General features: G+C 36.0%; 1 protein-coding gene across 2 annotated transcripts; it reads left to right on the forward strand.

The window, feature by feature from the left end:
• Positions 1 to 563: 563 nt before the first annotated feature.
• Positions 564 to 11,051, forward strand: LOC104601263 (HSP20-like chaperones superfamily protein). Of its 2 annotated transcripts, none has more exons than XM_010264548.3 (5): positions 564 to 830; positions 1,057 to 1,205; positions 1,299 to 1,347; positions 1,520 to 1,662; positions 10,741 to 11,051. In XM_010264548.3, exons 1-5 carry the CDS (start codon positions 782 to 784, stop codon positions 10,825 to 10,827), a joined length of 477 nt encoding a protein of 158 aa, XP_010262850.1. In that variant the 5' UTR covers positions 564 to 781; the 3' UTR covers positions 10,828 to 11,051. The 2 variants fall into 2 exon arrangements, with proteins under 2 accessions (XP_010262850.1, XP_010262852.1); XM_010264550.3 differs by lacking the exon at positions 10,741 to 11,051 and adding an exon at positions 10,721 to 10,738 and having other exon boundaries at positions 641 to 830.
• The last annotated feature ends 1,839 nt before the right edge of the window (positions 11,052 to 12,890 follow it).

Below are 12,890 nucleotides of genomic sequence, written 5' to 3' on the forward strand. Positions count from 1 at the left end.
GGTACCAATGTTTCAGGAAATGTTTTCAGCACTAGTACCCATTATCCAGTGCCACATTACTGCCACCTCACACCCCTATTGACTACAAGGAGCTGCATCTCCAAGAAACACCAAAATTGGCATTGCTCCAAGCCAAGCCTTCCCAATTTCGGACGCATGGCTTGAAGCACTGTTTTTTATGAAAAAACGGTTCTAAACAAAAACCTGTTTCGTGGAGCATTTTTTTTCCAACGTGGCGCTGCTGTGGTGCCGTGTTTTGGAGCAACGGCAACGATGCCAAACAGACGCATAGTGATTGTAAACCTCAAAGTATAATCGGGCCTGTGATGGGACGGTGCTGGGTCTGTGATGGAGCACCGAATAATAATTGATTCGGGACTGAAACGCCCTGTCCCGAACAGACCCGATCCATTGACAGCTCTACCGACCATGACCATGTCAACCGGTTTGCCTTTTCTTGCAAATCTTGCTTTATGTTGATGACGTGTCCTAAAAATGGGTGGATTCACAGGGATAATTCCTTTCGGGTCCAAATGTACTGGATCCGGAAACAACAACTTGCAGTTGCAACTCGCTGTCGTTGGCACCGGTGGCGCGAGACTATGGACTTCGGCTTCTATTCCCTTTCTCTTTCCGGAATTCCGGTCCCCTTTCGTGCAGGATAAGGCAGTCGACGAATCCAAACTCTTGGTTTGTTAACAGTTCTTCCGCCGCTCGCCAGTGGTACCGATTGATACAGTTTCACTTCTTACGCTGTAAAACCAGCAGACCCTCTCTAGGAATGGCGGAGAAGTTGGCACCAGAGAAGCGCCATAGCTTCGTTCAAGGCGGTACTAAGTTCTTCTTCTTCTTTTCTCTCTTGCAAAGTGCATTTTATTAAAGAATTTTCCGATTCGAACCGAGTTAATCCTATTTGTTTCTATGGCTCGATCTATCTCTGACCCCTTTTAGATTTTTTTTTTCTTTCCTACTACGGTCTCCCTGATGCCCTCGCTTTTGTTCCCCTGATTCATTTCTAGTGTTCTAATTCCAATAATTTCGCTGTGACTTTCTCAGGTCAAAAGGTTTTTGAATGGGATCAAACGCTCGAGGAGGTCAATATTTACATCACTCTTCCGCCCAACGTTCCTACGAAGCTCTTCTACTGCAAGATACAGTCCAAGCATGTTGAAGTTGGGATCAAGGGCAACTCTCCTTATCTTAATGTAACCATCTTTGTCTCTCTATCTGTCTATGTATTCCATTGATCATTGACAATTCACTGAGACGATCTATTGTCTATATTTCTTTGTCTTCAGCACGATCTCACGGGTCCTGTGAAGACTGATTCTTCATTTTGGACTCTAGGTATTCGTATCTTATCCCCTTTTTGTTTGAGGGTGTTTTGTTACAGTGTTGGGCATGCAATAGAATTAGTAGTTCTTATATACTTGTCATTTCTAGGATGCTAAGTCAGGTTTTTCATATATGGCCTTCCATTGAGGTCGTCTCTTTACTTATATTGTTTGGTTATGGTCAGAGGATGATATAATGCACATAACACTTCAGAAGAGAGACAAAGGTCAGACTTGGTCTTCTCCTATATCAGGTCAGGGCCAACTGGATCCGTACTCGGCTGATCTTGAACAGAAGCGCCTTATGCTTCAGAGATTCCAAGAAGAGGTTAGTCCAGTACTTCTCTGAATAAAGCTTTAAGTTGCCAATTTTGGTTAGTTCTGTGATCCACTTATTATGTTTTTCTATCAATTAATCTAATTAAGCTTCCTTGGAATTCTTATTATCCAATATTGAACTTTTTTCAGTTGGATGCAAGAGGAACTTTAAGGAAAAAAAGAATAGGAAATAAAGCTGGAGGATTGAATTTTGTGGATCCTTTTCTTATGATTCCTTCTCACCCTTGATAGTAACAATCACCGTAGGTACTTTAAGATAAATAAACAAAAATGTTAGTTGTTTAATTCCTCTACATTTGGGTGGCATATGAAAAGAGGGAAAATTATGTGGAAATGTATCAGGGCAGCTTCTTGTGGACTATTTGGGAGGAAAGGAATGCTAGAATTTTCTTAGAAAAGGCAAGCAGTTTCTCTGAAGTGAAGGATTATATCTTAACAAGAGCAATCCGTTGGCTGAAAACCTTAATCCTATTTGCCAGCTCTTCCTTTGATGATCTTTGAAGAAATTGGTTAGCAGTGGCTAATACCTCCACTAGGAAGAATAGAAGTGTGGTAGAGTGGAAGCCTCCTCCATAGGGTGTCATTAAGGTCAACTTTGCTGGGAGCAGCCAGGGTAATCCTGGACCTTCGGGTATAGGGGGCGTGCTAAGCAATAAGGGCAGCAACATTATTTCCTTATTTTCTAGACCGGTGGGAGTGGGAGACTCTACAAGGGCAAAGATGCTAGATGCTGTACAGGGGATCCAGATTACAAACCAGCTTAGGGTGGAACGTTTTCTAATTGAAAGCAACTCTCAGGTGGTAGTGGGGTAGCTATTAAACCCAGATTCTGTCATTTGGGGCTATAGAGACCTCCTCAAAAAAGTGAAATGGTTAACTAGCAATATGAGAGTTAATGTTCAATGAGTGAGCAGGTCGGCAAATATTGTGGCTGATTCATTAGCCAAACAAGGGGTTTCCAGGGAAGGTCTTTTTATGGGCTACTTTGTAACTTGTTCTAGTTGAATTTGAAAATCTGTAATTAGGTCTTTTGGAGAGGTCGCATCTTGTGCCTTTCCTTGGGTTGCTTGTGACTCTCATCTCTGGTCATTAATAGATTTTTCACTCAATTATAAAAAAAAAAACAAAATGTTAGTTTATAACTTTATACTCTCATTGATCCACGCTTGTCCTAACGACCAAAATCTTGGTGAGTATCACAAGATGATTGCATCTTGAGAGGCATCTGGTCTTTTGCTTACTCTAGGGATAAGTGCATAGAAACAAGGGTCAGTAGAAATTGTCTCCTACTACCTTCCCATATCTGATATTATAGGTGCAGGGAAAAACAAATCCATAAGAGGAAGGATAACAGGCCAAAGGGTCTTCTTGCAGGAAGGAAGATGAGGAGAAGAGTTCATTACTAAGTCCTATGGTGGAGTTTCCCTCTTAAAGCTTTAGCTAAAGGGACTTCTTGTGGGAAGGAAGATAAGAGGATAAAAATTCATTTTTGAAGTCCTGTGGTGAAGTAGGTTTTCCTTCTTAACCCTTTAGGAGGCTGGGTTTTCTCATGAACAAATCTCTCTTAGGTAGAGAGGGAGTTGACTCTTTTTATAAAGGAGATGCTGCCAGTTATGAGGAAGTTTGCTCATAGATGGGCTTCAAAAGTGGTTAATTCCTATTATAGAGTCAGCTTTCTGCAAATGTATCATGAAGTTTATGATGAATTCTCTTTTTCAGCTGAATTTAAGATGGTAAGATAGATTAAAAATCCATTGTTTGGAGGATATCTAGTATTCTTTGCTTAAGAACCTTTATCCTCTTCTCAATGCAAGGTGACTTGGTAATTTGGAGTTTGATTTTCCTTAGAGTGGTTTTGATTAGAGAAATTACTGAATATGTCTTCTTGTTCCCAAAATTGAAAGTCATCCTTATGCACCTGGAGCAATGGGATGCAATTGTCTGAAAGAGGTTTTGTAGTAGAACACTGTAGCCCTTGCCAGAAAAGTCATTTATTTGGCTGGCATCAATAGCATTTGGGATTTTTGTGTGCCTCCTTCTGCTGAAGCATTTTTTTCTGGTTTGTTCTTCTTTGTAAGGTGTTTACAATCAACCACTTCAACTACAGGGGTTTGTGGGTTCAGAATGGATGGATTATATGTAAATTGGTGGAAGATTCCATGGATCATTGTTTTCCTTTCTGTTTGAGGACTTCTGCAGTTCCGCTTAATAGCAATTGTTTTGTACACTTTTCTATGCTGATTAGTTTTGTCCTCCTTTAGTTTTTTAGGCCATGCTTTATTGGGCCACAACTTTGATAGGTACTGGGGTCTTCATCCTTTAGTCCATGGTTCCTTTCATTGTTTGAATGAAATAAATCAGATTATTTCATAAGATTCCAGGATGTGATTTGTTTGTCTCTGTGTAGACTGTAGATGCAAGTTGCATTTTTTTTTGATAGGCAATGCAAGTAGCTTTTTGAGGATGGTGCTTCCATAAAATAGCTAATGGCCACATTTTCCAGATTACTTCAAAGTTGCAATCAATCAAGCATTACAAATTTTGAGAAAAGTAATATTTTTATACACAAGGTTTTAAAAACTGACCTGGAACCGGAACCGCTCTGGCCACCGGTTTCCGAGTCAACGGTTCGACCGTCCGGTTCAAACGGACAACCAGTTCCAACTTAAAAAATTAAAAATAAGTAAAATAAAAAAAGGCCAAAAACCGTTGAACATGTTGAACGGGTCGACCACCTGGGGCAGCAGGTTGCTGACCAAATCAATGGTTTTTGGCCAAGCACCGGGTTAAAGGTGAAACAGAACTGGTTGCCTGGACGGATCCTGGGCCGAACGATCTGGCTGTCCAGGTCAAGGGCAGTTCAAAAACACCGTTTATACATAATTGTCATGATTCTGGTATAGGTTTGGGTTCTTTATTTTGAACACCACCTACTTATGCTTTCAAGGATAGAAGCTTTTCAGTTAAGTCATTTTATAGTAAGCTGGCAGAGAGGGGGGAGAGAAGTTTTCCTTGGAAGAGTGTTTGGGGCACAGCTGCTCCAAAGAAGGTTTCTTTTCTCATGTGGATGATCACTCTTAACAAATGCTTGATTTGAGACAATCTACTGAAAAGGGGAGGTTCTAATTGATAGCAATAACTGCATCTTCAAGGATAGAAGCTTTTCAGTTAAGTCATTTTATAGTAAGCTGGCAGAGAGGGGGGAGAGAAGTTTTCCTTGGAAGAGTGTTTGGGGCACAGCTGCTCCAAAGAAGGTTGCTTTTCTCATGTGGATGATCGCTCTTAACAAATGCTTGATTTGAGACAATCTACTGAAAAGGGGAGGTTCTAATTGATAGCAATAACTGCATCTTCTATAATGAGGAAGTGGAATCTGTTGACCACTTATTTTTGCATTGTTGTTTTGTTAGAAGGCTGTGGGCCAAAGTTGTAGACATGTTTGGGCTACACTTTTGTTTCCAACATCTGCGCTGGAGCTTTTAACTGATTGGCATTTGAAGGGACTGATTGGAAAAGGGAGAGTAGCTTGGAAAGTGATTCCTTTGGCAATTTTTTGAACTGTATGGATGGAACGGCAGGATTTTTGAAGCTCTGGACTCTGGAGAAATCAGAAGATATAATTGTAAAGGAATTATGGGGGAGAATTCACTCTTGGGTTTCAGTGAACAGAAATTTTACAGATATACCATACAGCTCTTTTTTGAGTTTTAATTAGTTATTTTTGTAATGTTTGAGCAATACTTTTATACAGGTGGAGATGGTTTATCCGCAGATCCTTGCTGTGTAGTGTGGGGATGTTTTTGTGTTTTTTATCTTAATACAATGCATTACCTTCTCTCTTTCTCTCTCTCTCTCTCTCTATATATATATAATATATAATAAAATCGGGCAGTCCATGTCAGTATGTCTCTCGTTTGAGAGAAGATCTTTATCTATTTTCTCCATATTTTGCATTTTTCCTACTTTCTTTTGTTTTAAAATATAAAAAAGTAATCATTGTCTATTTTGATTAGATCAATAAAGTTGTACACTATTAGAGAGAGAGAGAGACCTTTGGGTTTTCCAAGGCCTCTTATTTTAACACATGTTATAATTACATTTAAAAAAGACATTTAAGAGAGAGAGTGTGTGGGAATAGTAATACAACATAATAAAGTAAAATGTTAATAAATCAAATAATATAAGTAGGTTGAGGTTAAACAATCAAACATAAAACAACAAAAATAAAAACATTATTTTAAAAAATTATTAATTTAAAAATCCACTAAACTTCCACTTAAAACTAATAAATATTAACAAAACTTAGTAACAATTAAAAACATTTCAATTCCACTTAAAACTTAAATAAACACTAGTAAAAATAATAAATTTAAATACAAAAAATATTAATTGATAGTTTTAATAATATTATGATTTAAAATGGGTTTGATATATTGCAAATAGAATCCATCTTCTAATGTTGTATTTTGTTTTGTTTATTCTTTTCATTTTATTAGATAACTTTGTATTAGTGCATTTTAATTAATTAATTAATATTGTATTAGAAGACTACACAAGAGACTTATAAATTTTAATGAAACTTTAAAATTTCAATGTAGAGTGCCTATACTACACAAGAGACTTTGTATTAGATAACTTTTCATTTTATGAGTTGAGACCTTTACTATGTAGAGTGCCTATACTACACAAGAGACTTATAAATTTCAATGAAACTTTAAAATGTAGAGCCCATTTTATCACTCGGACAAAGAAGACAAGTTAAACGGGTATGTATTGACCCATTTTCGAAAATGGTTCCAGATATTTGAAATTTAATAACTATAATTAATAAAAATTACTAAAGTTAATAAAAATATTGAAATTTAACAAGTTTTTATCTAGCAACTATTAGAAGTTAAGAAATTAATAAAAATTGTTAGTTTATAAATTAAAAAACTAAAATACAATTTAATTCTATTTGAATATAATTAATATTAATAAGATAATTAAAATTAATAATAAAAAGTAAACAATCATGAAAAATAATAAAAATAAACCATTTGCATTCCATATAAAAATTAATTAAGTCATAAGACTCCTACTTAGGGATGACCATTTATAACTTAGCCCAACCTTGGGCTCAAGCAAATAATACGAGTAGTAGGGTTGTAAAATTAATAAAATAAAAAAATAATAAAAATTAGTATTGATAGGATAATTAAAATTAATAATAAAAAGTAACAAATTGTTTATAAGTTAGCCTAACCCGATTAGATCTATAAATTTCTATGCTCAAGCAACTTTATTTATTTATTTATTTTTTGAGTTAGGTTAGGTCTAGCTTAAAGATGCACCAAGCCCACATAATGTGGGTAGTAGGGTTGTAAACGGATCAGATTCAAATTGAATCCAACTACATCCACATCAACATCCGATTATGAAATTTCTAGATTTGCATCCACATCTGATTATTATTAGGGCAAATTTCTTAAACTACCCTTATGGTTTAGCTAATTGACTAACTCTACCCTTACTGTTTAATTATTGCCTTGCACCACCCCTACTGTTTTTGACAATTGCCTAAAACCTCCCATACCGTTAACACTGTCATAAACCGTTCACATATGACATCACATGACTGTTAAATTTTCAAAAATCCCTAACTTACCCTTTTATAGTCGCAAATGTTCTTTTCAGTTTGGGCAAACCAACAACCAATCAGAAACAAACAATAGTTCCAAAAACTATTCAAATCACACTTAAACTGGAAACGCCAGAAAGACAAAGCAGCAGCTAAATTGAACTTAAATCCCAAACAACCAACACCCGGAACTAAAGAACCACTTATCTCCAACAGCAATACTCTTTGATCTAGCAAAGCTATCGAAATCCTGACTCAGCCGTAGAAAGCATCGCATGAAAAGAAGAAATAGAAAAACCAAAAAAGAAAATAAAAATAGCTGTCAAAGCTTCTCAAGCTTCCAACATTTCACAAGGCATAAATCTAGCCATTCTGTCGTACGTCGACTACAACCTTGGTCTCTGTTTTTCTATTATATACCAGAGATGGAGACGGAAAACGAAAACGAGAACGAGGCGGAGATGGAGATGGAAAATAGAGATGGAGGTGGTGACGGAGACGAAAAACGGAAATGGAAAACAAAGACAGAGGCGAAGACGGAGACAAAAAACGGAGATGGAGGCAAAGACGGAAAACAGAGATGGAGGTGGAGATAGAAATCAAAGATGGAGGCGGAGATGGAGACAGAGACGAAGACAGAGACAGAAACAGAAATGGAAAACAGAGACGAAGACGGAAATGGAGACGAAGATGGAGACAGAGATGGAGTAACGATCTAATTACTATCTTCCTGAAATTTTTCATCATTTGAGTTTTATTTTGAAAATTTGAGGAATGGTGGAGGGCAAATTTGACATTTCATTTTTTCGTTACCACTTAACAACAATGTCAATTGTCAGAAACAGTAGACGTACTTTAAGACAATAGTTAAACAGTAAGAGTAGAGTTAGTCAATTAGCTAAACCATAAGGGTAGTTTAAGAAAATTGCCCTTATTCTTATGTTGGATTTTGAATTTTAAAGTATAAATGCATATATTAATATTTATGTGTATACAATAACTATACTATATATACAAAATAATAATTTTTTATTAGATTAATCAAATTGGATGGGGTTAAATCCACATCCAATCGAATTATTAACCAGATGCAAGTTCTAACATCCAAATCTAGGATAATTAGATTCGAAGTCTAATTGGGTGTCGAACTTTCGAAGTCCAATGATGGCTCTAGCGGATAGGGCCCAAGCTAAACAACCCGTAATAATCTCAACGTGGAAGTTATATGCGCATATGGTAAATATTATTATATAATATTTAGATAACAAATTTGTATAGAAATATAAAAAATATTTTTTAACAAAATCATAGTTTTATAATTAACACGGGCAAGCCTATAGGTCCAAACAAATATTATTACACTTAAGGTGTGGGCTATGCTAGGCCAGTCAACCTTAAAAACTACACAATGGGGGTAGCCCATCCTTCATAGCTACTTTAGATTCAATATTATCTAAAAATAGTTAAAAATCCCCAAAAATAATGCATGCATGAGTTGCACTTGGTTTGGTTCAGTCCAATTACGAATGTTACGATACATGCAACTTGGGTGGGTTGGGTTAGGATGAGGATCAATCCAAGCCTAATACAAAGTCTTAAACCTTAAGTTTGGGCTTAGATTAATTTAATTATGACTATATCCTAATTTTATATATTTACTGATATTTAAGTATTTTAAATATTGAAGTGATATTTACAAACAATTGAAACATTTAACATCAATAGGTTGTTACTTTTTTAAACAAAGCATTTGTATATTTTAAGTTTTACAACCTATCTTTTGGGTTCTCTTTTAGAATCATTAATTTATTAAAAGATTTAAGGGAAAAATATCAGGGTTGGTGTGATGCAAGGATTTTAGTAGTGGCAATGATGGTTTATGGATTTGGAGCATTGCAAGTTTATTCGCAGAAGTGAAACCATGCCAACCAACTTTTTTTTTTTTTTGAGGAAAAAGGTTACTTTCATTGCTTCAAAAAAGGGAAGGATATACAAGAGAAGAAATATGACCATGCTAACCAACATTTGGACCATGGTGCATGTCTGGTAGAAATTCAGTTATCATCTGGTGGACAAAGAATGAAATGGTACTCATTGTTGTGAGTGCAGTGTTGACAATCTGGTAGCTTGGCTGGCATTATGAGGATTGACTGAGGGCTACATGGTACTTGTTTGATATCTTCATATGAATACGTATACCAGGGATAGGATAAGTATTAGGGTGCCTTAGGTCAAGCATCAAGACAAGGCTTTATTGGTTTATGGATTACAACTTTACTTGCACAGAGTCCCAGGATAGGATAGGTCAATGTTGACTACCGCCACTTGATATGGATGTGTGGGAAAACTAGAAAGCATAGGATCATAAACGAACTTACGTGAAGAAACATAGGAGTAGCTTCAATAGGGGATAAAATGAGGAAAAGTAGACTAAGATGGTTATTGTGCATGCAAAGACAACCATCTATAGAATTGATGAGGAGTGGTGCACTGGTGTGTTACAAATTGAAGAGGCTAGAAGAACCAGGGGCAGACCAAAAAGAACATGAACTGGAGTAGTGAGAAATGATTTAAGGGGCTGTAGTTTTAAAATGCATATGATATTGAACAGAACAGAATGGTGGAACAGGATTCATGTAGCTGACCCCATATATATGGGACAAGGTTTATATGATGATGATGATGATTCAATATATATGCATGGTACAACCATAGGTCTAGACTGCAGCAATGCCACTTCCCAAAAGACCAGCTTTTGGCAGTCTCTGACCAGGATTGAAATGCTGGTTTCAAGAGACTAAAGCTCTACAAGGAGATGATTCTATTCTTTGCCCTTATTTGATCCAAGGTTCTTAAACAAAGTACAACCTGATTCTAGTGGCTTTATCCTAAGCCAATACTATCAAAGTTAAAATTTATCTAGGGAAAAGAATATGAACTTTGACATACTATGTCAAAGTTTCTGCATCTGTTATTTCCAAAAGTAATCTGTTCTGATTTTGGTGCATCTGTTGTAATGGCTTCAGTGCTGCCTCTACATTATGTTTAAAGCTCTATAACCTAGCAAAGGGTGGATGAGATCCCTATGGTTGTAGGTAACCTTGTAAATGACTATAAATGCAACTGTCATTATATTTTGCTGTTGTTTGTCTTAGAAGTTCTAGTCAAGCTTATAAATTTTTTTCCTTTAACAGTAAGGTAAATGATGAATTTCTCCCTATCATGCATTCTAACAAGACTATTATTGAAATCTTATGATGTAATGTCTTTCTTATTCCATTATTCATAAAAAAAAAATGTCTTTCTTATTCCATTCTTCCCATGATGTGCTTTCTTTCCACTTTGATTTTGGAAGCCTGTGTTAGCCCCTCCCCCTTCTGTTCTATTTTGAGAATACTTCCTCTGGCTTTCTACTGACCGACTGCAGTAACTGCATTCTCTTGGCAGAACCCAGGGTTTGACTTCTCTCAAGCTCAGTTTACTGGAAATTGCCCTGATCCACGGACATTCATGGGTGGGATCCGCTCTAATTGATGTCACTAGTACGATCTGTCTCAGGCGATTCTATTAACTTTGCCCTCGAACCATAAACTATGATATTAGTAAAGGGAAATGTATAATAAGCATCTTCATATCTGTGTTATATGACCATATCAGTGTAATAACTATTTATGCATGTGACCTCTGTAGAACATTTCTTATTGTAACCGCTTCTGGCAATGAGTTCTTGCTGCTGAGACGTGCTAATTGCCGATTCAGTCACTTGCTTTTACTAGTAAATGTTTGTGTGTTGCACTTGACAATTTCAAATAACCATAATAATTTTAGTACCCTTATTATGAAAACACATGGAACAAAGATGAATAATCAGAGCATGGTGTCCATGAATCTTTTTACAATTTTTTCTTTTTTATATTTTTAATTTCTATCTATTTTTTAAGTTTTTATTATATAATTATGACATCATGGGTTGAACCATTTGACTTGAAAGAAAATTATTTCATTCTTAGGTGGCTTTAAATTTTTATTCCATTTTCGTAATTAATTACTAAAATAATTCTTGTTTACCACACATATCCTTGACACATTTTCAAGTTGGTTTTAGATGAATTGGGATTTGTTCCTCACAGAGCGCACCTCACACTGACCTTACAGGCACATCCTGCCATGTGTTGGGAACATCTCCCATGAATAATAACACAGTACATAAGATATTCCAAATATGTGGTTGAGACATGTGAGGTTGGTGTAGGGAACAGATCCAGACTTGTTTTAAATATAAGTTTTGTATTGTTAAAATTATTGGATATATATTTAATTAATAGAATTTATTGATGAAAAACAAAAACACCTCAAATATAGGATTTAATGAGAAAGAATGAAAGCTTATGCCTTAAATTAGGATTCAATGAGATGGAATTCAAAAAAGTGGAAAGTAGTAGTATTTTCTACCTTCACAGTTAGAGAAGAACCAAATTCAAAAGTAGGAACATTTTAGTCAAGAAAAAATCCAAAAAAATATAGGTTTTAATGAAAGGGGATGGAAATTAATACCTTAGATATGGAATTTAATAAGAGGGAACAAACTGAACTTGAAATTGGTAGTGCATATTACATAATGACCAAATTTAATGATAGGGGTATCTTAATCAAGAAAAAGTCCAGAATATAGATCCCATTCCCACTTTTAATAGTAACACATATATAATGGGATGGAGTATAAAATTACAGTGGAACATTAAGTTATTTTTTTTTGCTAATGGAGTATTTTGGTTTTTTAAAACAAAAACAAAAACAAAAACAAAGGGCAACATTGGAAAAATCGTTTTCTCTAACACCACCCAAGTTTGTGTGATTTAGATGGTATTTGGTACCAGAGTTTTTTCTCCAAGGCATTTCTATCATGTCAGCACCCTGTAGGCATTTTGCTTTCTCCCTCATCTTTTCTTGTTTAATTGAGTGTTTTAAGCCCTTTCAAGCAATGGTAAATGCATTAGATTCTGTCGGAGTCACTTATATGATAAAAACATCATTTTGATGTTTATTGCAACATTTTTTGCTATGCTGCTTATCTGGCATATATAAAATTTAAAATATACACAGAAACTGGAATTACTTTTACATGTCGTTGATGTCTGAGAAAATAGCAATAATACTAATCACAGCATAAATTGGCAGTACTGATAGGAAAAGACCGTTTTATATTAATCAAACCGACATAAGAAGTTTGAAAGAAAGGAAAAAGAGAGGGTGTGCAAGGTATGGTAACAAGTACTAAGAAGCGCACATTGCACAGATTTGGGTGTATCCCGCTTTTAGTGGTAACGTGGGGCTCAACCTTGTGGCATTGTTCTGTTCTGTCCAAGCATGACCATGGTAAGTGCGATGTTCATCGTACAGGCAGCAGTAGCAGTGGTGGAGGTGGAGCTAACTCCCGTATTTGTTTGGCTTGGCCTTGGCCTTGGCCCTGCCTATCCCATGGGTTGGCCGCCCTTGTCTTCTTCTTCTACTTGGATAACTATCAGAACTAAATTAATGGATGCACTGAATGTATGTCTATACAAGTACAAGCTCCAAAGTCACCAACTCCTGGCCTG

This window comes from Nelumbo nucifera, chromosome 2 (assembly GCF_055504915.1).
Source record: "Nelumbo nucifera cultivar China Antique chromosome 2, China Antique-T2T, whole genome shotgun sequence".
Taxonomy (NCBI): Eukaryota; Viridiplantae; Streptophyta; class Magnoliopsida; order Proteales; family Nelumbonaceae; genus Nelumbo; species Nelumbo nucifera.

Bases quoted from the DNA above. Each gene is read 5' to 3' on its own strand.
- LOC104601263 (XM_010264548.3), top strand. From the start codon at position 782: ATGGCGGAGAAGTTGGCACCAGAGAAGCGCCATAGCTTCGTTCAAGGC. The intron at 1,348-1,519 runs GTATTCGTATCT...GGTTATGGTCAG, and splicing joins TTCTTCATTTTGGACTCTAG to AGGATGATATAATGCACATA. The intron at 1,663-10,740 runs GTTAGTCCAGTA...TTCTCTTGGCAG, and splicing joins TTCAGAGATTCCAAGAAGAG to AACCCAGGGTTTGACTTCTC.